General features: G+C 37.1%; 1 protein-coding gene and 2 pseudogenes across 5 annotated transcripts in view; all 3 read right to left on the bottom strand.

Moving 5' to 3' along the window:
- The window catches only part of TP53BP1 (tumor protein p53 binding protein 1), a 62,452-nt gene that overhangs the window by 30,187 nt on the left and 6,808 nt on the right, over positions 1–25,457 (bottom strand). For 2 of the 5 annotated variants that reach the window (XR_012073345.1, XM_072962580.1), the window contains exons 5-13: positions 23,504–23,628; positions 22,775–22,939; positions 22,298–22,427; positions 20,783–20,949; positions 19,214–19,343; positions 18,322–18,416; positions 15,478–15,683; positions 3,992–5,318; positions 185–304 (exon numbers count right to left, since the gene is read on the bottom strand). Coding sequence is in view for 4 of the 5 variants with exons in the window: in XM_072962580.1 (XP_072818681.1) it covers positions 185–304; positions 3,992–5,318; positions 15,478–15,683; positions 18,322–18,416; positions 19,214–19,343; positions 20,783–20,949; positions 22,298–22,427; positions 22,775–22,939; positions 23,504–23,628 (2,465 nt within the window). In the remaining variant the exon portion in view is untranslated. The remainder of the gene's footprint in view (positions 1–184; positions 305–3,991; positions 5,319–15,477; positions 15,684–18,321; positions 18,417–19,213; positions 19,344–20,782; positions 20,950–22,297; positions 22,428–22,774; positions 22,940–23,503; positions 23,629–25,457) is intronic. The other 3 variants (XM_072962581.1, XM_031672852.2, XM_031672853.2) reach the window with 3 other exon arrangements.
- On the bottom strand, positions 11,037–11,815 carry LOC102536798 (dnaJ homolog subfamily C member 9 pseudogene; annotated as a pseudogene).
- LOC102536566 (small ribosomal subunit protein bS16m pseudogene) lies at positions 12,397–12,787 on the bottom strand (annotated as a pseudogene).

Raw genomic sequence — 25,457 nt, 5'->3', positions numbered from 1 at the left:
TCATCACTGTTCAACATCTCCTGGGAGTAAACTCATGGACACAGACACCACAGCCTTATTCTTCCTAAGACAAAATTCAACCTTATCAGGCACGCCCAACGCCTCGGCTACAAAAGAATTACTTGCATAAAGAATGGCATCTCAGAAATTGTGCTTTAAATATCATTACATTTTAGTCACTCACCAATAGGAGTACTGTGTCTCTTGGGCTCCAATTTTAGGTGCCCAATAAGAGGTGGAGTTGCACCAGTCAATGGTGGAATAATATCACCTTCTTTAGGCAAAGTAAAATGAAATGGAGTTTCTGGAGAAAACAAAACAAAACAAAAACAGAACAAAACCAATGATAAACAAAAAGGAAACCAAAATAGTAGTATAAAAAAAGCAAAAGGGAGGAGAACCACAAGAATTATTTCAATTATTCTTTTCCTTTGCTCCCAAATTCGGCCTCGTTGCTAACCCCTCATCACCAGGTCTCTGAACCAACTTCCTACTATTCTCTCTGCTCTCCGTTACAATCATCAACAGGACCGACACAAAGTAGACAACCAGAGGACAGGCAAATCGAGGAAGCCCAAAGTTTGGAGGCCCTGAGGAACAAGAGACCAAAAGGAACATAGAAATATCTGAGCGCCAAGACAGTTAAGTACAACTGGGGATACTCGATGAGTGATACAAATTTGGACAGTTTCAAGTCTGGACATTTTAATTTTGTGCAATGCTAACCCAAGTTCATTTATAAGCTTTAGGAATCTGTAGGATTCTCTATGTTAAAGTGTGATGTTAATACTTATAATTTACAATCTATTCAAAGAGATGACAAAGATTTCAGGGGCTAAAGGACCTCAAAATACTCACTGGTTCAAAGAGAAATCTGCAGGTTTCATATTTCAGCAGTACTGACCAGCATTTGCTCTAGGCCACAGAAGTAATGTTCATATCTAAATCTCTGTGCAGTGGTAAATCTCACATATATGAGCATCCCCAGGTTACACATTTTGGTTAGTAGTTACTAAATTAAGCATCTGTCAAGAGACAAAACTGTTTTTTAACTAGGCCTCAGTTCCAAATTTTTGCTAATCAGGATTAGTAAACTGCCAAAAATCACATTTTCCGATTTCCTAATTATTTATCTCATTTAATAAAATGATTAAGTTTGGGAGAAAAAAAGAACTGTGCCAGATTGCTGCTCTTAAACCCGACATGATAACTTGTACTTACTTTTCTGGAATGGTTCAAAACAACTATAACCTAGCACAACCCACCACTATTCCTTGTGAAAACAGTTATTCTAACGTGCCTTCCAACATCACCAAACAATCCTCCAATTCCCAGCAGATACTTTGTGGATGCTCTACAAAGTTAAACTCAGTTCTGACACTGTCTACCCAGAGATACCATCAGACCCCAAGTTAAAGGGTCAGTCTGTCAAGCCTGTCTCTGCTTCAGACACCAATCGGAAGTCTGGGCTGTTTACCTGTGCTTCTAACCAACTGGCTCTACCTTGCAGGTTCCCACGACACCCTCCTCACATAGGATTAATTTGTTGGAGTTGCTCATAGTACTCAGAAAAACATTTACTTACATTTAACAGTTTATATAAAGGGCACAGATGAACAACTAGATGAAGAGGTAGACACTGGGTGAGGTCCAGATCTGATAGCAGGAACTTCTGTCCCCTGTGGAATTGGGACTAGCCACCCTCCATTTATCAACCAGGGAACCAAATCTTGTTGTTCAAGAGTTTTTATAGAGCTTTAATCTCCAGCTCCTCCCGATCCAGGAGGTAGGAGGGTGGGGCTGGAAGTCCCAACCCTCTAATCACTTTGTCTTTCTCGAGAACAGCCCCATCCCTGAGGCCATGTAGGGAGGATCCCACCCTAAATCACCTCAAGAGCATAATTCAGGTGTGATAGAAAGGGCTTGTTATGAATAACAAAAGCTATTTCTATCACTCAGAATTTTAGCTCAGTGCCAGGAACCAGATGGAAGTCAAATACATTTCTTACTATACCACATTTTCCTTCTTTCATCTTTTCCCATTCCACTTCTACCCTTTATTATCTTTAATATTAAGCACCTTGATTTTTTTTCCTTCAAAACCACAAAACAAAAAACATCTTTTATATCTACATATAAGAGAAAATGAATTAGCAAACTGAAGGGATGAAAAGAGAAATGAATGGACTTTAGAAATAAAAGATGAAAAGAATACAAGCACCACGAAAGGAACTGTGAAGAGAAGTGGAGAAACTCAACATCACACCTAAATGGCAAATTCCACCAGCGGTACAGCAAAAAGAAATGGCTTGACAGGTAAGCATTCATTCTTAGGCAGCTCCTTAAAAAGCAAGTCCTTTAGGTTAATAAAGAATTTAAGAGAGATACAGAAACTAAAAAATGAAACAAACAAACAAAAAACACCTCATAAAGCATCATACATTCCAAAGATGTGTTTTAAAGAATTTTCATTACTGGAACAATCACCTGTTCTACAATCCCTACAGGAACCCTCCTTCACATTACGATTGACCATTCAGACTTTCAAAAATCTGTATGAAATCTTTAAGCATATCCTTCTATGTGACAAACCATAATATGCAAGTATAATATGTAAGCATTAATTACTGAAAATTATTTATGGAAAGTTACTTTAGCACCATTGACCCAATTGCATCACTACAACCTAATGGAAAATTGGCTCTTGTACAGGCAGCACTGCCACCACCCTTATCTGGTCTTCAGTGCCTCATCCCTGGATTATTACTACAGCCAATCAATTACTTTGTCTGAAGTCTCCTCCTTTCCCCAACCCCCAGTTTTTTCTGTACAGCAACCAAAGCAACCTTCCTATAAAACATGACTTAGGTCAATAATTATATTTAGATGTGATGAAATTACAAAAAGATTCCATTATACAGACTATTAGGTCATTCAGATAGTTCTTGACCATAATCATCGGAATCAGAGAAACTGTATCACACAGTTTTATAAGGAGGAAAAACCAGAGAATCAGGAGACGGAGGTTCTAGTCCCACTTCAGTTATTACCTACCCACATCACTTTAGGAAAAAGAGACTGAACCCAATACCTGCTAACCTCCTTTTCAGCTCTAACATTTCTTGTTCTGCAGTGGTAAAAAAGTTCAGGAATATAAAATCTAATGAACAGGGGCAATTTTGAGATTTAAAAAAGTACTACTACTAATCCCTCCTAGACAGCAGGTGTAAACTGGGACTGCGCCAGGAGTACCAAAAGGTATGGTCAGCGGTATTATTTAACAGCTATGATGTTACCTAAATACTGTTTCTCATTTCCATATCCTTAGAAGCTTGTTTGCTTAAGTTTGTATTTTGGTTTTTTGTTTTGTTTTGTCTTTCAATTATACTAACTTAGGGAATTTGGAAAGTCTGAATTGTTTTCAGCTAATGTCACACATAATATCCCACAAATATTTCAGAAGATAATCTATGTTCTCATTCTGGACTTTAGAAAACAGATAAAGAACACAAACTAGTATCTTTTTCAGTTTAAGGTTTAAAATAGACAAATGCTGACCCCAATTTAGAAACTTTACTTAATGCCCACAAAGAAGAAACAACTCATAGAGTTTTGAATATGATTTAACTGCATAAGTTAATCAAGAAAGCTCCCTGTACTTTAAGGCAACTGTCAAAATATGAAAATATGGAGCAAGATTGGGAACAAGTAGAAAATATCAGATTGGTACAATTTCTAAATATTTATAAAATTCATGTTGATTACTCCTGAGTTATAAAACTCAATTAAAAACCTCGAATGATCTGATTCTACAATTACAGGTAAAAAAGAAAAATACAACTCAAATTTTTACATATCCCAACTATCATTGGCCACTCATAAACATAAATTCAAGTTAATTTTCGCCCTAACACAAGCATGCGGTTCTCTCCTACCTTCTATGCCAAACTATAATTTAGTTGGAGACAGGACAATTCTTAATCACACTTACCACTAGAGCTCTCACAGAAGCTTTGCGAGGCATGGGCAGAGGCTTTCTCCAGCTGCTGGGCCTCTACACCGGAGCTCAGCTGCTTTGCATTAGCCATTTTTGAGTCTTCCGCTAACGAGCTATCTGTTTTCTCTTGCGGTTGGGTCTGCTGCATCTCCTGGTCAGGTCTTTGAGCATCATCTGCTCTCACCAAAGTCAATGGAGGCTGTAACGAGTCTGCCTCTACAGGTTCTTTTTCTGCAGTCACTGATTTCAGATCTCCTGCATTTTCTGCACTCTTTTCTTCTTGAGTATCTGCTCTATTCTCAGCACATGGTTCTATTTCTGGAGCATCATCCTCCCACGACTGGGAATCTGAGCATTTCTCCACTCCCTCTAAAGGTTCAGAAGAAACATCAACTCTGGGAGATGGTTCCTTCACATCTACAATGACAACACTCGAGTCCTCTGAAGTAGCTTCTTCCCATGCTTCCTGATCCTTATGTTCCAATTCTTGGTCAAGTACTGGAAGCTTCTGGGGGGAATCAATACTAATCACACTGGTTTCAACTTCCATAGCTTCCTGGCATTCTTGTTTGGGGACTTCCTTTGAAAGACACAAGCCTTGGGACTGAGTTTCAGTCAGAGAAAGGTGCAATGGGACACCTTCCATATTTTCTTCTTTGGGCTCCTCTCCTTGACTTTCACAAGGAGTCTCAGGGATTTCTTCCACCTCAGACCCTGAAGACCCCTCCTCTGGATGATGTTCTTTAATTTCTATAGCTTCCTCCTGATCTAACACACTAGAGAGTGCCTCAGATCGAGTAGCTGGAGAGGGAACTGCCTGACTACCTGAATCACAAGTGAGATCAATACAAACATCTTCTGCTACAGTTTCTTCTCTACCTTTGCAACTGGCAGCTAAAATACTAATGTCATCTCTGGTTTCTGTGTTATCTTCCTTTGTTTTCTCATCATTCTGATTCAATTCTACTTGACCATCTTGTGCTGGATTAATCAAGATATTATCATTCTCAGCAGGAACAAGTTTAGAATTGAGAACTGGAGACATGGGTTCAGTATCTTCAATCTGCGTGTTTTCTCCATCTTCATCTATCCTGTGAGAACTCAAGCTCTCTATCTTTGGGGACTGACTATACTCACTTGCAGAAAGCATCAACTTACAAGAATCCCCTGTCAAAGAAAGCCCAAGATCCTCAGTGGAATTCTTTGGTTCAGTTTCTGAAGTTTTAGAACACTCAACAGTCAAAGATGAACTTTGCAAATCTCTATCCTTCTTCTCATCATTTGATCGTTCTTCCAAACTTGGAGATGGAATGAAAATATCCTAAGGAAGAACAAAAAGAGACAAATAATCATTTCTTCATAGTCATATTTTTTTCATTTCTAATCTTTCAATTTATATAAAATTTCTAAATCAATTAATCAAGAATTTTAAAACTCCAGGGTCATAATTTCAAATATATAAAGTTCATAATCACCACTCTTTTCATCAACATGTCACTCTGCTTAAATGCTTTTCTTGTGAATTACTGATCTAGAATAAGCACAATCCAAACAAAAACTTAAAAGTATTAAATTTAAGTGTATTCCTACTTAAGTTAGCTGTATATCATTGCTAAAATCATGTTATATACTGTATGATAGGCCCTCAATTACACAGTAATCATTTGAACATATGCTTACACCGTCCACTTCAGTTCTCACAAAGTGGGAATACACAGGCATAAAACTTGGAGATACTGCAGGTTCAGGTCCACACTATCGCAATAAAGCAAATCACAGAAATTTTTTGGTTTCCCAGTGTATATAAAAGTTATGTTTTTATACTATGTAGTCTATTGAGTGTGTAATAGCATTACATGTTTTCATTTATAATCATAATTTAAAATTTATTGTTAAAAAGTGCTAACCATCATCTGACAATGCTGGGTTGCCACGAACCTTCTATTTGCAAGAAACACATTTTCTGAGAAGCACAATAAAGTGAACCACAAGAAAATGAGGTACACCTGTACTTATTTTATGTCCTACTATTTCAAAATATGCTAGCACTCATAAAGCAGATGTTAAAACCCAAAGTTTTACAATAGCATTAGTCAACAGACACCGCTTCAGCCAAGAAGGATGGCTGAAGTTAATAAGACTACATCCTGTTGGTGAGGATGTGGAACAACCGCAACTGTCACATGTTGCTGGTGGGAATGCAGAAGCACAGTCACTTTGGAAAACAGTTTGGCACTATCTTGTAAAGCTAAATATCCATTAATACTACCATATGACCCAGAAATTGTACTTGAAGGTATTAACCCAAGAGAAATAAAATCGTATGTCCACACAAAGATGTGTATGCAGATGTTCAAAACAGTTATTCATTAATAGCCAAAAACTGGAAATACCTCAAATGTTTATCAACTGGTGAACAGAAAAACAAACTGCAGATATCCATATTATGCCATACTGCTCAACAATAAAAAGGACTGAAGTATTAACACATGCCAGAATAGGAACGAATCTCAAAAATACGCTAGGCTAAAGAACTCAACCACAAGAGATCATACACAGTTACGATTCCAATTTTTTGAAATTCTTGAAAAAATAAAACTATGGTGACAGAAGGTAGATGAATGGTTGCCTAGGGTAGAGAGGGGATGGGGGTGGGGGGAGGAGAAATCAGCTGCAAAGGATTATGAAGAAACTTTAGGGTAAGGAAACCGTCCTGTACTTTAATGGTGGTGGTGGTTATACAATCGTATACAACTACCAAAATTCTTCAAATTATACACTTAAAATAGCATTTTTATTTTATGTAAATAATAAAATAACTCAAAGCTTAAATATGTTTTTATATAAGAATTTACATTTAGTGTGTTATTTTGCCTATAATAAATGCTATAAAACTCTAGACATAGCTGGTAAGGCATTCATTTCCTATGATTTTTAAGGAAATGAGGAATCAAAATAGGTTGCCAAACATTCTGTATATTACATAACTTCTGGTATTTCAAAGTCTGGTGTTACCGTTCACCCTTTCAGATTATAAAAAGTTATAAATTTCAACCTCATCATATACTCTCTCAGGCATGACCGAATATAGACTGGTTCAACATTTTAATGGCAATCTGGCAATATATAACAGCCTTGAAACTTTGTATACCCCTTAGTCCAATAATTCCATTTTCAGGAAATTACTTGGTAGAAGTACATTGAAATTTAGCTACAATACTGTTCAGTGCTAAAATTATTATTTAGAAAAGGAAACAAAAAGAGTATCTATTGATAGATTAAATATCTACTGACAGATTCATTTAAAAATTATGACACACCTACATGATGGAATATTTTAAAACTACATAAAATTGTAGATGAATATTAAACAATACAGAAAAATAGGCTATGTATTAAACAGAAAAAGGTTTTTAGTTTAAAAAGTATGTGAATATATATGTTGTGGTCTTTTTATATATTTCTATATAATTTTCATTTTTTTTAAGTTAATAAGTACATATATACCATAAAAAAGTTACAGGTAGTTATTTCTGCGACAGGATAACAAATAATCTCATTTTCATTTACCTGTATATTATACATACTCTACAAGAAATATATATTTTTCTTGTAAAAAAATAAGTCATTTTACAAAGGCTTATATATAAAACTTTGCTAATAAAACTATAACTTTTTTTTAAGTCAAACTCATATAACAAAGTAGCCACTTTTAAGCGAACATTTACAATGTGCAACCACCACCTCTATCTAGTTTGAAAACATTTTCGTCATTCTAAAAGGAAACTTCATATCCGTTAAGCAGTTGCCTCTATTCTGAACACATTATTGAGTAAATAATTATGTGATTTTATTACGGAATTTTTTTCAATATCTGTATAATTTCAGTCAGCAAAGTAAAATTTCAGAGGCTAACTTCTTATCAATAGGCTATATTTCTTAAGAGTGCCTGGATCTAGCCAATGTCTGGCCCCTAATGATCCACAGCACTGAGAGTCCCTGGACGCCTAATCAGAAAAACAAAGCTCAGTGAACAAAACTGAGGAACTGTCAAGACTTCACTCAATATGAGTCAACCACCCAAAAACTTGTGCACAATGTACACAGCAGCATTATTTATAATAACCAAAAAGGAGAAACAACCCAAATGTCCAACAACTGATAAATGGATGAATAAAATATGGTATGTCCATACACAGTATTATTCAGAATAAAAAAGAATGAGAAAAATAATAAAGATTTACTGTATAACAGAGACAACTATACTCAATATATTGTAATAACCTATAATGGAAAAGAATCTGAAAAATATATATATTTATAACTGAATCACTCAGCTGTACACTTGAAACTAACACAATATTGTAAATTAACTATTGTTTCGTTAAAAAAAAAAGGGAACGAAGTTCTGATACATGCCACAACATGGATGAATCATGGAAACACTACACTAAATTAAAGAAACCAATCACAAAGGACTACATATTGTATAATTCCACTTACATGAAATGTCAAGAACAAGCGAACCCACAGAGACATAAAGTAGATTAGTGACTGACTAGGGCTGGGGGTGGGGGAAATGGGAGTGACTATTAATAAGCACGGGGTCTTTTGTTAGGGGAGAGGGATGAAAATGTTCTAAAATTAGATTTTGGTGAATAACTGCCCAACTTTGTGAATATACTAAAAGCCACTGGACTAGAGACTTTAAAATGGGTGAACAATATGGTGCATGAATTATATCTCAATAAAGTGCAGTTTTTTAAGTTTAAAAAAAGATTAGGAAATTACACATAAAGTTAAACAAAAAGAGAGAGAAAGTCATAGATAAAATTAGAAAATTACAAGACTATTACTGAGTTTGAGCACCCAAACAATAGGTATTCCATTAAAAAAGACAAAAAAAAAGAACAGAGAGGAAGAAATTAATTAAACGTCCCTGAACCGAAGGACCTGAGTTTCTGGACTGAGAGGATTGGCCAATACAATGAATAAAAACAGACCAATGCCAAGAGTCTGGAAATTTCAGAACACTGGGCATAAAGAGAAAATCCTATAAGATTCCAATAAAGGAAAAAAAAACAGCTCACACATTAAAGATAAGAATCAAACTGGCCACACACTTCTCAACAGCAACACTGAAGTTTGAGGACAGTAGAGCAATGCCTTCAAAAAGCTTAAAGGAAAATTATTTCCAATCTAAAATTCTATACTCCTACAAACTACAAATCAAGTATGAGAGTACAAAATATGTTCAAGGATATCCTCCACCAAAATGAGGGAGTAAACCAAGGAAGAAGACATGGAGCCCAAGAGGAATCTAACACAAAGACAGTAAAGACAATCTCCAAGAACTATAATGAAAGGGAAGTGACAGTTGTGCACCAGGCACAGAAGATAAGAGCACAGATTAAAAATCAGGAGGTTCCAAAAGAGGTCTCTTCAAAAAGAAGTTTGAAGCCACTGAACATCTTTTTATTGCCCTTAATATATACATTTTGCCTTTTTAATTTTTTAATATTCTTTTTAAAGGATACTTTCCATTTACAGTTATCACAAAATACTGGCTATATTCCCAATGTTGTACAATACATCTTTGGGCCCATCTTACATCCAAATATTTTGTGCCTCCCACTCCCCGACTCCTATGTTGCCCTGTCCCCACCCAGGAGTAGCCACTAGTTTGTTCTCTGTGAGTCTGCTTCTTGTTCTTTTCTCACTAGTTGGTAATATTTTATAGATTCTACATGTAAGTAATATACAGTACTTATCTTTCTCTGTCTCACTTATTCCACTTAGAATAATACCCTCCAAGCCCATCCATGTTGCTGCAAATGGCAAAATTTCACTCTTGCCATTTATGGCTGAGTAGTATTCCACTGAATATATATACCACATCTTCTTTATCCATTCATCTGCTGACAGACACTTAAGGTTGCTGCCATATCTTGGCAACTGTAAATAATGTATGAACAATGGGGTGCACCTATCTTTTTGAATTAGTGCTTTTGTTTTGTTTTTTTTCTTTGAATATACACCCAGAAGTGGAATTACTAGGTCATATGTTAGATCTATTTTGGTTTGTTTTGTTTTCAAAATGGCTTCCCTTTCAAGGTAAGCATTAATAGAAGGAGCCTCTAACAAGTCATTTAACCCACCTCCCTTACCTTTTTACAGATAAGGAAACAAGTTCAGACAAACTCAGTGACCTGACAAGGGACATTCAGCAGTTACGGGCAGGACTACAACATCTCTTTATGCTACTTAAACCAGGGCATCTACTACAATGCTCACTAGGACTACTTTTCTTCTACTTTCTCTATCCTAAGCACCATTCATATTTTCTCTAGATCATCTTAAGTGAACACACTGGAATCATTTAAAAAGCCCCCAGAACTTAACAGTCATATTTTACTTATTTAATCATGTATAAGTCTTATAAAGATGCACACAAGTAATCTGAACCCGTTTGTCCAACATACATCAAGCAAAGAGTACAAAACCCAGTTGAGTAAAACAAAAAGGAGAGTCTATGCAAGAATATTAAGACTGAAAGCAAACTGGCAAGTATTTGGAAGACAGATGTCCAGCAACTGTGCTGAAGGCCTTCTAGCTAGGTAGAGTACCTGTTTTAATAAATACACACATCACTGGATACTCTGCAACTCACTCCTGTGTGGCAAAATGACAACTGCTAAAGGAGGTGTGGACAGACCTGCATTCTAGATAGAGCTCCTTGTACAAAAGACCCACAGAAGCAATTCCGTCAAGAAGCGTACCACCCTCCCCCGTTCCCTCAATGATCACCACCAAATTCCATCGTACGAGGAAGAATGTCAGGGTACTTCTAGAATATTTCTAAGATATATTAAGATCAGGTTGAGAGATTCTGCTTGGTTTACATAGTTGATCTGAATAATTTAGGCTTGAAAGACAACTTTTCTCAAGGGCTGGGGTGACTTCTGTCTTCAAATCTTGACTATACCTTGCCTACAACGGCACCAATTAACACCTGAGGACTTTTGAAGAGAAAATTCCATTATTTCTTCTCTTTCTTGAGAGTCGTTTTTTTCCCTCCTCGTTTGGAAAATTTGCAGTACTTTGCTTCCACCTGAGCCAGAAAACTGTCCGTTTCCTTTTGCCGATCCTTTTGTCTGCTCTGAATGACTTCTTTTAAGTCATCCACTCCTTCATCAAGTCCCAACTCCTTCCTGCTCAATTCTGCTTCTTTAGCCTCCTCCTGAGCCCTCCTTTTCCTTGTATTCATCTTTTGCTTCAATTCTTTGACAAAGGCGTTATAGGATGGGACTTCTCTGGCATCAATGGCTTGTTGAGTAATATTCCTTATCCTGGGTTCCTCTGTGTACTGCACACACAGCACAGACTCCATGATCTGATCCATGTCACCCTTGAAGTCCAAATAGGGCTGTTTAATATAGCCAGCTCTTCTTCAAAATCTTTGTATGTCTCTTTTAAAGCTTGAATGTCTTCTAGAGATAACTTGTTAAAGAGTAATCTCCAGTAGGTCTCCCAGTCCAGGTCCTGGCTGAGCACATCAGAATCCTAGTCCACTGTTCCCTGCTCATCGTACACTGCTCTCTGATCTTTGTCACTCAGAACGGAATAGACCTTCCCGAGGATCTTTAAGTGGCGGGTGGCGTCCTTGTCGCCCTCGCCCACTTGGTCTGGGTGCACCTGCAAGGACACTTCGTGGTAGCCGCGCCAGACTTCGCCGTCTGAGACCTCGCGCCGCACGCCCAACACTCGGTAAAGGTCGGCAGTGCCGAACACTTCCTCGCACAGCTCCAGAAGCCCCATGGCCCAGAGCGGCACGGAGCGGGCAGCTGCCTCAGCGAAAACAGCAGATCCCAAAAAACGCCGAGGAGAACTCCGGACTGCTTCCTTTTCCCGCGCAAAAAGCCCAAGGCGCCTGCGTCGCAAGAGGCGCAGGAAGAGGCGCGGGGGGGGGGGGGGGGGGCGTGACCAAACTGGCAGCAGCCCGGATTGAAGCCAAGAGTGGAGCCGGAGTCCCGGTTTCTTAGCGCAGGAACCTCCTTCCACCACGGTGTCTGATCCACCACCCTCCTCCCCTTACTGTGGAAACCTCGCATCTGTTTTCTCCCCAGTGTCCCAGCTCAGAAGCGTATGCAGCAATACAATGAATGTTGATATCAAGTTGAACCTATGCACTGTTTTGTTTTTGCTTTTTTCCATTAAAAAACAGCAAAACATCAGCATTTGGCCATTTCACATGGTTTAACATAGATTAAATGGATTTGTTCTTTTCCAAAGATGATCTGACAAGAGTACATAGAGCTCAAGGCCCAAATAATTTTGCAACCTACAAGATGGAACTGCTGGCTAGGAACTTTTCCCTTGAGCCCTTGTTCCCACTTCTATGCTCATTGAAGTCAGCTTGCATTTGTTTCTGTAGCCTCTGAATCTGTTTTCTGGGCGGCTAAAAGGACTTCATGTGCCCGTTTCCGTCGCAGCCTCTCCGCATTCGTGATCACCATGGGATGCAGAGGGAAAAAGCCAGAAAGACCTATAAGCTTTTCCACAGGCTTAGAGAGGTGGGCCCCACAGCCAATCCAATGCTGGATCCGATCCAGGTTGAGAACAAGTTTCTCCCCATGACCGCTGGGCAGTGCATCATAGGAGCCCAGCTGCTCCACGAAATGGAGCAGCCGCGATGCGGTAGAAAGGCCGGTTGGTACAGCCACCCAGGGCAAGGCGAATGGTTAAGCGGCCTCCACGGTAGGCCTCGCAGAGAATAATGAGCCGGGCCATGGCGCAGCCAGCGGGAGCCAAGGCCTGTGCGCCAGTTGCAAAGCCTCGGAGCTTCCCACCGCCCACGTGGATCTGCTCAATCACCTGGGGCGGTGCCAACAAACCATGGGAAAGTCCACCTAGCAGAGCCGCTGAGATCACCCCTCAACAACCCCGACCCCAGATTTGTTTTGCTTTTTGAGAAACCTCCATACTGTTTTCTACAGTGGCTGTGCCAATTTACATTCCTACCAACAGTGTACAAGGGTTCCTTCTCTCCACATCCTCACCAACATTTGTTGTGTTCTTTTTGATGACAGCCATTCTGGCCTGTGTGAGGTGATTACCTCATTGTAGCTTTGATTAGCATTTCCCAGATGATTAGCAATACTGAGCATCTTTTCATGTGCCTGTTGGCCATCTGTTTGTCTTTTTTGGAGAAATGTCTCTTTAGATCTTCTCTTTTTTTTTCACTAGGTTGTTTACTTTTTATTATATTAAGCTGTATGAGCTGTTCTTATATGTTGGAAAATCTCTTGTTAGTAAAACTGTTTGCAAATGTTTTCTCCTATTCTGTAGATTGTCTTTTCATTTTGTTTATGGTTTCCTTTACTGTGCAAAAGCTTTTAAGTTTAATTAGGTCCCATTTGTTTATTTTTGTTTCCATTACACTGAAAGATTAAAAAAAAAAAAACTACTGAAATTTACGTCAAAGAGTGTTCTGTTTTCCTCTAGGAGTTTTAGAGTATCCAGTCTTACATTCAGGTCCTTAATACATTTTGAGTTTATTTTTGTACACGGTGTTAGACACCCTTAATTTCACTTTTCTACATGTAGCTGTCCAGTTTTCCCTGCACCACTTATTGAGGAGACTGTCTTTTCTTCATTGTATATTCTTGCCTCCTTTACTGTAGATTAAGTAACCATAAGTGCATCAGTTTATTTCTGGGCTCTCTATCCTGTTCCATTGATCTATGTGTTGGTTTTTGTGCCAGTATCATACTGTTTGGATTTCTGTAACTTTGTAGTATAGTCTGAAGTAAGGGAACATGACTTCCAGCTCCGTTCTTCTTTCTTAAGATTGTTTTCACTTTTCGGGGTCTTTTGCTGTGGCTAGGTATTCCAATATGATGTTGAATAAAACTGGCAAGAGCAGACATAAATGAAAATAAAAACACAGCAATCAAAAAGCTATGGGATGCAGCAAAGTAGTTGTAAGAGGGAAGCTTACAGTGATACAAGTTTACTTCAGGAAACAAGAAAAATATCAAATAAACAACCTAACCTTCATCTAAAGCAACAAGAGAAAAACAAAACCCAAAGTCAGCAGAAGGAAAGAAATCATCAAGATCAGAGCAGAAATAAATGAAACAGAGATTTAAAAAAAAAAAATCAATGAAACTAAAGCTGTTTCTTTGAAAAGATAAACAAAATTGATAAACCTCTAGCTGGACTCATCAAGGAAAAAAGGGAAAGGGACCAAATCAAAAAAATCAGAAATTAAAAAGAAGTTTCAATCACCACCACAGACATACAAAGGATCATAAGAAACTACTATAAACTTAAACTATATGCCAATAAATGGACAACCTAGGAGAAATGGACAATTCTTGGAAAGGTAGAATCTCCCAAGACTGACAGGAAGAAATACAAAATATGAAAAGACCAATTACCAGAACTGAAATTGAATCAGTAATTTAAAAACTCCCAGTAAACAAAAGTCCAGGACCAGATGACTTCACAGGTGACTTTTACCGAACATTTGGAGAAGACTTAACACCTATCCTTCCAACTATTCCACAAAATTGCAGAGGAAGAAACACTTCTGAACTCATTCTATGAGGCCAGCATCACCCTGATACTAAAATCAGAGAAACACTATCACAAGAAAAGAAAATCACAGGCCAATATTACTGATGAACATAGATGCAAAAATCCTCAACAAAATACTAACAAACAGAATCCAACAATACATTAAAAAGATCACACACCATGATTAAGTTGGATTTACTGCGGGGATGCAAGGATTTTTCAATATCCACCATCAATCTATGTGATACACAACATTAATAAATTGAATAAAAACCATATGATCATTTCAATTGATGCAGAAAAAGCCTTTGATAAAATTCAACACCCATTTATGTTTAAAAAAAAAAAACTCCCCACCAAAAAAATTTTTAATTAAAAAACAAAAACCTCTCCAGAAAGCAGGTATAGAAGGAACATACCTCAACATAACAAAGGCCATATATAACAACCCATAGCTAACATCATATCAAGAATGAAAAGCTGAAAGCAGGGCCTCTAAGATCAGGAACAAGACAAGGAGGCCCCTGAGTATCTTGAAATAACAATTAGTGGAGAACCTGCGGTTGCTTTAGTAAGAAGTTCGTGACGTTAAGATAGAATAATGATTAATGTCCCCTTTTCAATTTTTCAGTAACATTTTCAAAAAATTTAAAGGCATAGTACAAAATTTAAACATAAAAAGTGCAAAAAAAAACATAAAAAGTGCATCAAGATTCAGGTGACTCTGGATATGTTCTGAAACTAGATTATGATGACAGTCGCACAATTCTGTAAGTTTACTAAAATATCACTTAACTATACACTGAAAATGAGTGAGTTTTATAGTTTGTAAATTATACCTCAATAAAGTTATTTTTTTAAAAAAAGATGTTAGGTGGAAAAAACTCTACAATACTCACATGAGAAAACTCAGGCTGGGATGGGATAGGAAGTGAGCCAGGAGTGAAGACTGGTGTGCTCTGAGATACTGGTGTTGAGGCTTGTGGTGATATAGTGGGCTCAGGTGGGAGAGGGGCATTTTCTATCTCTATTGGTTCCTCATCTTGGACTTTCTTCTGAAAAGACTCTTTTCGTTCAGAAACTGCTGACATATCCATTGGCTCATCTAGTTTAAAACAGGAAAACCAAATTAAGAAATAAGCACTCATCAATACCACTCATGTTCCAATACCACTAATACAATTATATTCAGAAATTTCCATTCCTTAAAAAACCAGTGACCTAATTTTCAGAAAAACTGATAGATTAATAGAAGACTGAGTCCTAGAAATCTAGCAATACTGTATTCCCCCGAGGGGAGGAAAGTCCACACTCCCAAAATACTCAGGTAAAGATTAAAATAGGGTTCACCTAGGGATACCCACCCATCCATATGAAATATTAAGTTAACTTGGTTCCTCTGAGCCCCTTTCCTGATTATAGCTTAGTTTTTCACATTTTGCACAGGAACGTCCAGATTAACAGCACTTAATTTAACCACAGGCCTTGAAATGCAATGAACTTGTTCACAACTCTAAGTAAGTATCTACATATTTATGAACTCATTTTATTTGCATTAACAACTGCTAAATGCAGAGAGGTGGACGCCAGGACAAACAGAGAAGAAGGAAAAAAAACTTTTCAATGACAATCAACAATGATTTATCAAAGAACTAAGTACAAGACACTAATCCTGAGACAAATATTTCAGGGGGGAAACACACACAACAAAACACAAAACACTGTTTTCCTATAGTATGCTACGCACCTGCAGGCTAGCAGGATCTTCCTCAGAGCCAGCCCAGCTTGCTAGGTATTTGATTCATCACCCTTTCCCCCTATCTTACAACTTGACCCCAAACAGGCCTCCTTTAGATCACTCTCATAAACTACCCATGCCATTTAATTTTTCCCTATAATCCACTCATGCTACCAGCTACCCTCCACCTCAATACCTCGCTGCCCAGCTTGGCCTCAAACGCACATTCCAGTCTAATGTCAGGATCGGGATCTGGTGCTACAGGCCTTTAATACTAAACTACCACAGCTGTGTATTTTCATTAAGTATTTTCATTACACCTTTTGATCTTTGGCACCATGACAAACCACTTACTAAGGACTGTTCTAAACACTACATATGAAAAGGCTTTAGGTTAATAATCTTAGCAAAAAAACAAAAAAAAATACAAAAAGCATACATAGTACCAAAAACAGTTATGCACATATTAAGCAAATGCATTAAACCTAAAATATAATTGACAAGGGAAAATATAATGTTACATGAAAAAAAAAGAACACGAAATCATATACATAACATGATCCTGGTTGTGTAAACATACATCTTTGTATTCATGCATAGTAAACACTCTGAAAGGAAAAACATATATCCAAATACTAACTGCACATGGATTGTGGTATTTTTATTTTCTTCTCATAAGTTTCTCATATGCTTTCCAAATGTTCTACAATAAGTACTAATTATTTTTACAATCAGGGTGAAAGCATTTTTAATATAATTATTTTATATATCTTCAGGTTTCACACTACAGACAGAAAAAACGGTTCTAACGTAAGTCAAAGTTAAATTGCATTAACAGCATTTTTTGTAGAACGGATTCACTTTTAGTTTCTACTCAAGATATCACTAATCACGTTATGCTTAGAATGGTATTAGTCCATTTGGATACCCACAAAGATTTCAAGAGAAAACGAACACAAACTTTGTGACACAAGAAAGTCTAAAATTAAATTGTCATGGGCAAATTATACTTGAAAAACAGTTCAATATATTCCTATGTTTACATCACTCAAAAGCAGAGAAGCAGAATATCATAGGAGGCATATACACAACAGGTAAGAGCACAGGCTCTCAAGGCAGCTGCCCAAGTTCAAATACTGCCTCTACGACTTAAGTTGTGAAATCTCTGTGCCTCCATTTCCTCATCTGCAAAATGGGGATAAAAATTACACCTACTTCTTAGGATTATTATGAGAATTCAATGAAAAAAATCAAAGAGAAGCACTTAGAATCAAAGAGCCTGGCACACACTAAGTGCTCAATAAATATTAGCTGTCGTACTATTACTGGTCATGTGAAAGAAGGAAAAGGGAAAAATCATGGAACTTATTGGAAAAAACTGTGCAGAAGTAGTAGGAATTTAGAAATATCTTGAATGGCTGGATAGGAGACTGGGACAGAGCACAAGAGGATTAGATAATGAGATAAATTAAGCAAAAAGGAAAACTTTTTTGTGTATAAAGTAATATAAAATCACTAGGTCCTCAAAGGAGGAAAGGAATGAAGTCAAAATTTCTATCACCTGCTCCTAGCCACTCTTAGGCTAAAATTGCTTTGATAATAGCAAAAATAACCTATAAAAAGCAAAAGAAACATTTTTTGGTTTCTTCTGACCAGTAACGTGTTACCATGCTGCTGGAAACTATTGGGCCATCAGTAATAAGCCCTGTTCTTCACTATACTAACTCATTTGAATTTAACCTTAAAATATAAAAATTTTCTCTTAAGAGTCTTTTTAAAAATTAAGTCATCAATACAGAATTCTCAGAAGAATCTGTGCCAGAGGAGCAAAGAACTGAGGAAAGCACATTACACTAGGCCACATCCCTGAAGGTTAGACATGAGTCCTACTGAACAGTTTAGGTCACAGTGTTCTAATATGTAAAGAAACAGTACACTCTGCAAGGCAAAAAAAGTGCTGCTCCTCTTCTAATCTGAGATCAACAGACAGATCAAGAGAGCTCACCTTTTCTCCCTTCTTGCTCTGTGGGACTGCTAGGAACAATAAAGGGGGTAGATCGGAAAGCATCAGGGGAAGGAGCAACAAGATCTGAGGAATTCCTTTATATAAAGAGAGAATCACAGGTTATTTTACCACAGCCATAGTTCTGCATTTGTTTTCTACTTTTTAATAGCAAAAATATCTAAGACATTCAGACAAATATTTATTACCATTTCTCTCAAACAGCTACCCGAGGTTGGCGGAAGAACCATGAATAATACTTCAATAACTATTTCTCACACCAGACATATCCAAAATCAGAATTAAAAAAAAAAAAGAGAATGGGAAAAGTCATATGATTACAAGAGGAAGTGAATGATCAGGCACATGGAAATCATGATTGAAAAGCAGGATCAGAAAGTGATCAAAAAATTAATTCACCTGCAAATTTGCAATATAAAAACATTCCATTTTTGGCCTGTTATTAGAAAGAGCATGCATATTCTTATTTAAAAAAAAAAAAAAAGAAACCTCTTTGCCCTAACACAGATAAAAAAATCCAACTACTGTCAACTCTAGCATAACCTCTTCTCCACCCCTCTGCTGTTCAGTGGGAAGAACTGCTAGTCAAAGGGAGCAGCAGCCAGCTTACTTTGGATGTGTAACAGTCTCTACATAACTGGGCAGTTTCTTTCCTAGTGAAAGCTTGGGGCTACTATTTTAAAATCTCCCAGTGGGAAAGCAGATCTACCTGCCTTCAATAGTTCCATTAAGTTCTTATTCCCTCAAATTCTAAAGCCTAGAGTTTACCTTTTTATTTCAAAAAGACTTCTGAACTAGCAATTTCAGCTCTTTCAACTTTAGCCTAAGACCATCAGGCACGTCCCCCTGACAGGGCTATTTCAGGTTTACTTACGTGGAAAGACTCTCCCGAACAAGGGACCTCTGGCCAGAGAACTGAAGGACGTGCAACGTGGTGGCAGGTGTGGAAGCCAGAGAACACCCACCTTCTTCCCTTGAAGGAGTAGGGCAACCATCAGAAGCTACTGGGGAAAAAAAAATTCTAGTTGCATTTACTTTTCAGATTGATATTACTGAGTCATCAAAAAAAAAAAACCACTCAGTACTACAAAGAGTAGAATCCATATATCCAACCATGTTTCAAAAGGGCAGAAACTGTTTTCTAACTGGAGTACAATTAATAGAATACCACGCTAACACAAATTTTTTTTTTAAAGCAGGGGAGGCAATTAGGTTTATTTTCAGCATAGGTACTAGGGATTGAACCCAGGACCCTGTGCATATTAAACATGTGCTCTACCACTTGAGCTATACCCTCCCCACAACGCTAACACAAATCTTGAATGACCATTAAACACACCATTCCTAATAAATTATTGGTTTCCTTAATAAAGAATTGACAAAAAGAATTTCTTAGTCCTTTCTGTCATGACTGAAGCTTGGAGAGAAAAAGTCAGAATCCCTATACCTCTGCTCAGCTGCTCTTCTTTCCTGTGAAGTCTCTATTATAAGATAGCAAGCGAGTATTTTATTCCAAGGTCTACCTAAGGTGAAGTAAAGCTCATGCCATGACACAGGTGGGAGAACTCAAAACAATATGCATGATACCTGATGATATGAATGCAGCAATTTCCATGATTAGAACCTGGGCCTCCTCAAAGGAGACAAAAAATCCTAATGCATAAGTAAAAGGATATACGAGCAGTCATTACTGATTTGTACTATGAAGAGTCTCCTATTGGTCCCTTCTTAGCAACAAATGGAGTATCAGCTATATTAACTGCAAGAATAAAGAAATTTCTTAAATACAAACTTCAAGCTTTAGTGAGAGACCAAAAAATGCTTCTTGGTGACCCTCTGAATATCTTGCACACATTCACAGCATAGTAAAGGAATATAACCTTCTCTTCTTCCCTACTTACAACAAATACATCATATTTTGCTGGTTATTACTAAAGCTTTCCAGCTCTGTGAGGTTGCAGAATGGGACATTGGTGAGAGTTAACAAAATGTGAAAACAAGTATCACTCTTCTAAAAATTTTATGTTCTTTCTGCTAGATCGTAACTTCCTATTTGTGACAGATGAACTAATAAACAGTTGAGTAAGCAGACTTGTTAACCAGGTGAGTATGAAAAACTTCACTTAATAATCATGACATTTAAGATTTGAAGATTTATGATAACAGAAATAGCTATCCATCCACAATACTGAATTTGCTATGTTAGTTGCTATTCCTCAGTATCTCCACTTCCAAAAAAGAGAGAAAGTTATACTAAAATGTTACATAGCAATAATTTCCAAAAAGCCCCTCATTAATTGGCTAGAAATATAATTTCCTTCTGTATCACCAGTAAGTCTACATACCGATACAGTGCCTTCTAACTTAGAAACAATAGCCTCAGAACAGAAATAAGTTTAGATCTTTGGAAAGAGGTACAACAGTACTAATTATTCTTTGTCACCTGTTTTATTGGTCTGATCAAATAAGTCGTCCTGAGTTGACAAAACCTCAGGCTCTGGTGACCTCTGAATCTGCATTCCACCTTCCAGAAGTTCTCGAGCAGGTATTTGTTCTTTTGTTTCCATAGCAGCAAGAGATACTTTGGGACTAGAAGACATGTCCTCTGACCTAGGAAATTCATATCACCAAGAGAAAAAGTTACTATGTTCAAACACCTTCATCTTTGAACTATGAAGCTTTTCCTATTTTCTGTTTTCCTTTAATACTTCCAAAACCTATTTATTAAAAATGAAAGAAGCTACTCTTTATAATGATACAAAGCCCTCAGCCCACTTCAAAACCTGCCTCGGTCTCTCATACAGCAATACCTCTTTTCAACTCTGTTCACTGCTGTGCTGCATGCTGTCCAAGATTTCTGATAAATTACTTAGGGATTTTTGCTACATATGCTGTTATCTAGATGTGCATCAAAGAGTCTGATCCAGACCACACAATGCCAGTCCTAACAATGGCCTTCCACGGAAAGGGCTTGGAGGTAAATTACCCTCTGCGCTAATCACACACATTATCTTCTGCTGACCTTTTTGATTTGATCTACTCAACCTAAGCCCCCAACCAAGACTCTTCCACACAAATACTACTCACACATGTAAGACACTCATTATTGGCCCCTTTCCAGAGGCTTATGAGGTTTACTTACTCTACCAATCCCCAGAATAAATACGATAGCAAAATGAGCTAGAGGGCAATTTCCTAAAGAAAAGTAGAAAAAGTCAGCCCCTGTTAAGTCAAGTGCTTTGCATTAGAAAGACAAGTTCTCCTGATACTCAACTTTGTTCAGGATCCCATTCCCCACTGCTTCTATTGAAAGAAGAAACAAAAGAACACTAAATATTCATTTCCTCCTCCAAACTGGAAGCCTCTCACTTTTCCCCTGCCATATTCAAACCTGAGCTGTTGACCAGAAGCAATACAGCTTTGGATACGACAGTCACCACAGGCAGAGGTATACTGCCCAATTCCTACCAAGTTAAGAGCCTAAAGGACATGGGAATAGAACACTTTCCCATCTATTTATATCATAACTACCAGATGAATGATACCTGAGGACCCAAAGCAATCTGGGTGCTCAAGTATAAAAACAGCAGACTTTCAAATATAACTCTTGTGACTCCCGTAACACTAGAGAGGCTAGGAAGACGTTACACAGAGAGATGGTGTCTCTGTAGACAGAGAACAGACAGGAGGAGCAGCAACCAAAGATTAAGGAATCATCATTACAATTACATGAGCTATAAGATGAGAAATAAAAAAAAAACTTTTTAAAAAAGATTAAGATGAGGACACAATGAGAATTCATAAATAATGTTTCTATTGGACCATAAATATGCCCAGTGCATGAGGGAAAAAAAAACCCACTAGAATTTGTAAAAAAAAGTTTCCACCTGGCCAAGTGAAATGAGCATAACCCAACAACAAAAACCCAAAAATACTTTCTGGAAAGAACTTGGTCTACCTTGAAGGAGGTGAATTTTGCTCCTCTACTGCATGTTCCTCCTTACTGGGCTGTGCTGCCACAGGGTCACCCTTGCTGGGCTGTTCTGCCACCAGGATATCTTCATTAGACTGTTCTTCACGCTTAATTGCTTAAAGTTGCAGAAGAAGATACAAAGGAGATATTTAATTTTTCAAAGTTCTAGAAGCAGTACCAAATGTTTTAAAGCAAAGATTTTAATAGAAAGAAATCCAAATTGAAAATATATACAGGCATCATTCCAAAAGAGAAAATAATCAATTACCCGCTTACAAAAACTCTTGGCCTGCAAGCCATCAACTGACAAGTATTTGCCAGACAACTCTGCAACCTTACTATATTAGCTTAGATTATATTAACTTAGACAGCTATAAAACATATCAAGGAAAAACCAGTTAGCTCTAGCATGGGGGAAAATACTTATAAACAACACAAAATGCCAGAAAACACGTTACATACCAATATTAGCATTAGCATCCACATCAGATAGCCCAGTATAACCAGAGTTGGTGGTTACTGACTGTAGAGGCTCTCTGTCTACTTCACATGGCACAGTATGTTCTTCAACATCCTGGCTCTGGGAGAGTTCCAGAAGCCCAAAGCCAAACTGTGATGAGGCAGGATCTAGGAACAAAACCCCAAGAAATTAGGTATCATCTCACAATATTATGCACTATGCAAGGTGCCACCCTTTAGCAAAAGAGAGTCATATTAGTCCTTCACATCAAAGCCCTACCCCTCAAATTTTTTCAAATTAAAATTAAGAATAAAAGCAAATGGGTAAAATGTGTAATGAAGCAAAAAATTGTATACTATAAAACTTCACATGCACCTAATGTAGGTAGATTATGTCTACTTTCTGAATATCCAAACCACCCCCACACACACACACAGACTAATGTACTGCAGGTCATACTTCCACCCCACAAAGCATACATCCCCCAAATATTTGAAAAACAAATGAAGACAAAAGGAACAGGAGTCAACATGCAGAAAGGGTTAGTTACAAATTCCTGAACACCAAATTAGGTGGAGTATCTCAGACTACTGGCAAATTTCCTAATCACTATTCTCAATTTAATAATGAGAAATCTATAACCTGATAAAAAAGGAGAAATTTAGATATCCATGTGCTCATATGGAAGGGACTTCCACCAATCTACTATCCAGAAAAAGGCATAAAACTACCTTCAGCACCAAGGGAGTGTGTGGTATCATCTGGAGTATCTTCCTTTTCCTCTTTCTCCTCTTCCACCTCTTCCTCTTTTTCTTCATCCACAGGAGGAGCAGATTCCACTGACATTCCCAAAACACTACATAGCAAAAAGACACAATCATGTGTTCCCAGATGAGCTGGGACATTTTGCTCAAAGAATTCTCTGAATTTTATCATGACTGCTCCCATACCAACCACCTTTTAAGAAAATTTGATAAAGTAAAAAGTCTCACCCCATTATTGCTTCTTTCTACAGAAAGCACCTAGAAAGTCAGCAACTCAAAACACTGTACAGAATTAAGTGATACAAATATGAAACAGAAGGAAGAAACAAACTTGATTTTATCTTTCTGTGGAAAAATATGAGCAGGGATAGAAAAATCTTGCACTCAAGAGAATTACTGACAAGTGACAAAAGAAGATGTGCATTAGATGTGCAGAAAAGGGGTTCAAAAATACATCTATGAAACCAAACACACTTCACAAAAGTACTTTAGTAAAAATTCTTAGAATACATATACAGAACAGAGTGTTTGAATAAAATTCAGGTAAGAGGCCTGTGTATTAAAAAGAACTTAACATCATAGGTCAAGAAACATGATAAACCAAAGTAAAAGATACGTAACAATTAGGGGGAAAAAATCTGCAACTATATAACAAAATAGGCTCCATAAAAATATAAGGAATTTGTAAGAAGTTGTCGAAGATATAAATGGACAAACAACTAACAGACAACTCATAAAAAAAAAGAAATACAAGTAGTTTCAAACATGTAAGAAATCAGAGAAATCATCTGTTGCTAATCAAATAGAAAAAAACAAACTGTAAATACATATACTATTCAGTGCTGCCCAAACCTGAAGTGAGATAAGCATTATCACATACTCTTTACAACAGTATAAATTATTTGTAAGAGTATAAATTATTAATAAATTTTATATAAATTTATGATCATACAATAGAACTTTTCTGAAGAACAACTTGGAATATGTATCAATAGCTCTAAAAATGTTCATACCCAATAACTGCCACTGTAAGAAACAATTTGAAATGTGAAAAGATCATTGTACAAACTTATTTCTCAAAGTTTACTGTGACTAAGAAACAATCAGCATTAGATAAATAATTAACTAGTATTTCATAAAATGGAATATTATGCAGCCATTAAAAACATTTGAAACAACCAAATACAATGTCTAAACATTGACTGGCTCCTGGATAAAATAAATATACATATTTTTTATATCTTTTATACTATATATACAAAGAAAGCCATTTTTGAGACAATTGGGATAATGTGAACTATATTATGAGGTACTACAAAATCAGTATTTTCTTAGCTGTGAAAACAGTATTATGATCAATAGGATAATGTATTTTTCTTAGCAGATGAATGCTGAAGTATCTTAGGGGAACTATGATGTCTACAACTTAATTTCAAATGATCAAGCCCTCTAAACAGTATACTTATACACACATAGAAAAAAATGCATAGTATCTTTTCGTCTCTTCTGTGGCTTAAAACTTTTAAAATAAAAAACATGGTGAAAATATTAAGAGTTTTAATTGTCAGGGGAAAATGCTCATGTTGTTAAGCAAAAAGATCAATAGACACATGAACTTTTACTTTCCACATGTCAACTATGTAAATCAAGTATGTGCACACGCACACGAGAAAGAGGAAAAATACGTCAATGTTTACAGCAATTAGCCTCTGGGTGGCAGAATTATACCTTTTTTTGCTTCCATGTAACATTTACACATTTAGTATTTCATACAAAGACCATTAAGCATAATAAGCATAAAAGGGATAAAAGCACAAATTTGCAAAGTTAGGGACCATGATCTAAGGAAGAGAAAAAGGACTGAGTAAAGATTTTTCACAACAATAAAACAGAGCATTACCTATGCAACTGGGAGGACCCA

Source organism: Vicugna pacos, chromosome 6, assembly GCF_048564905.1.
Source record: "Vicugna pacos chromosome 6, VicPac4, whole genome shotgun sequence".
Taxonomy (NCBI): Eukaryota; Metazoa; Chordata; class Mammalia; order Artiodactyla; family Camelidae; genus Vicugna; species Vicugna pacos.
This window is presented reverse-complemented; position numbering and strand designations above follow the sequence as displayed.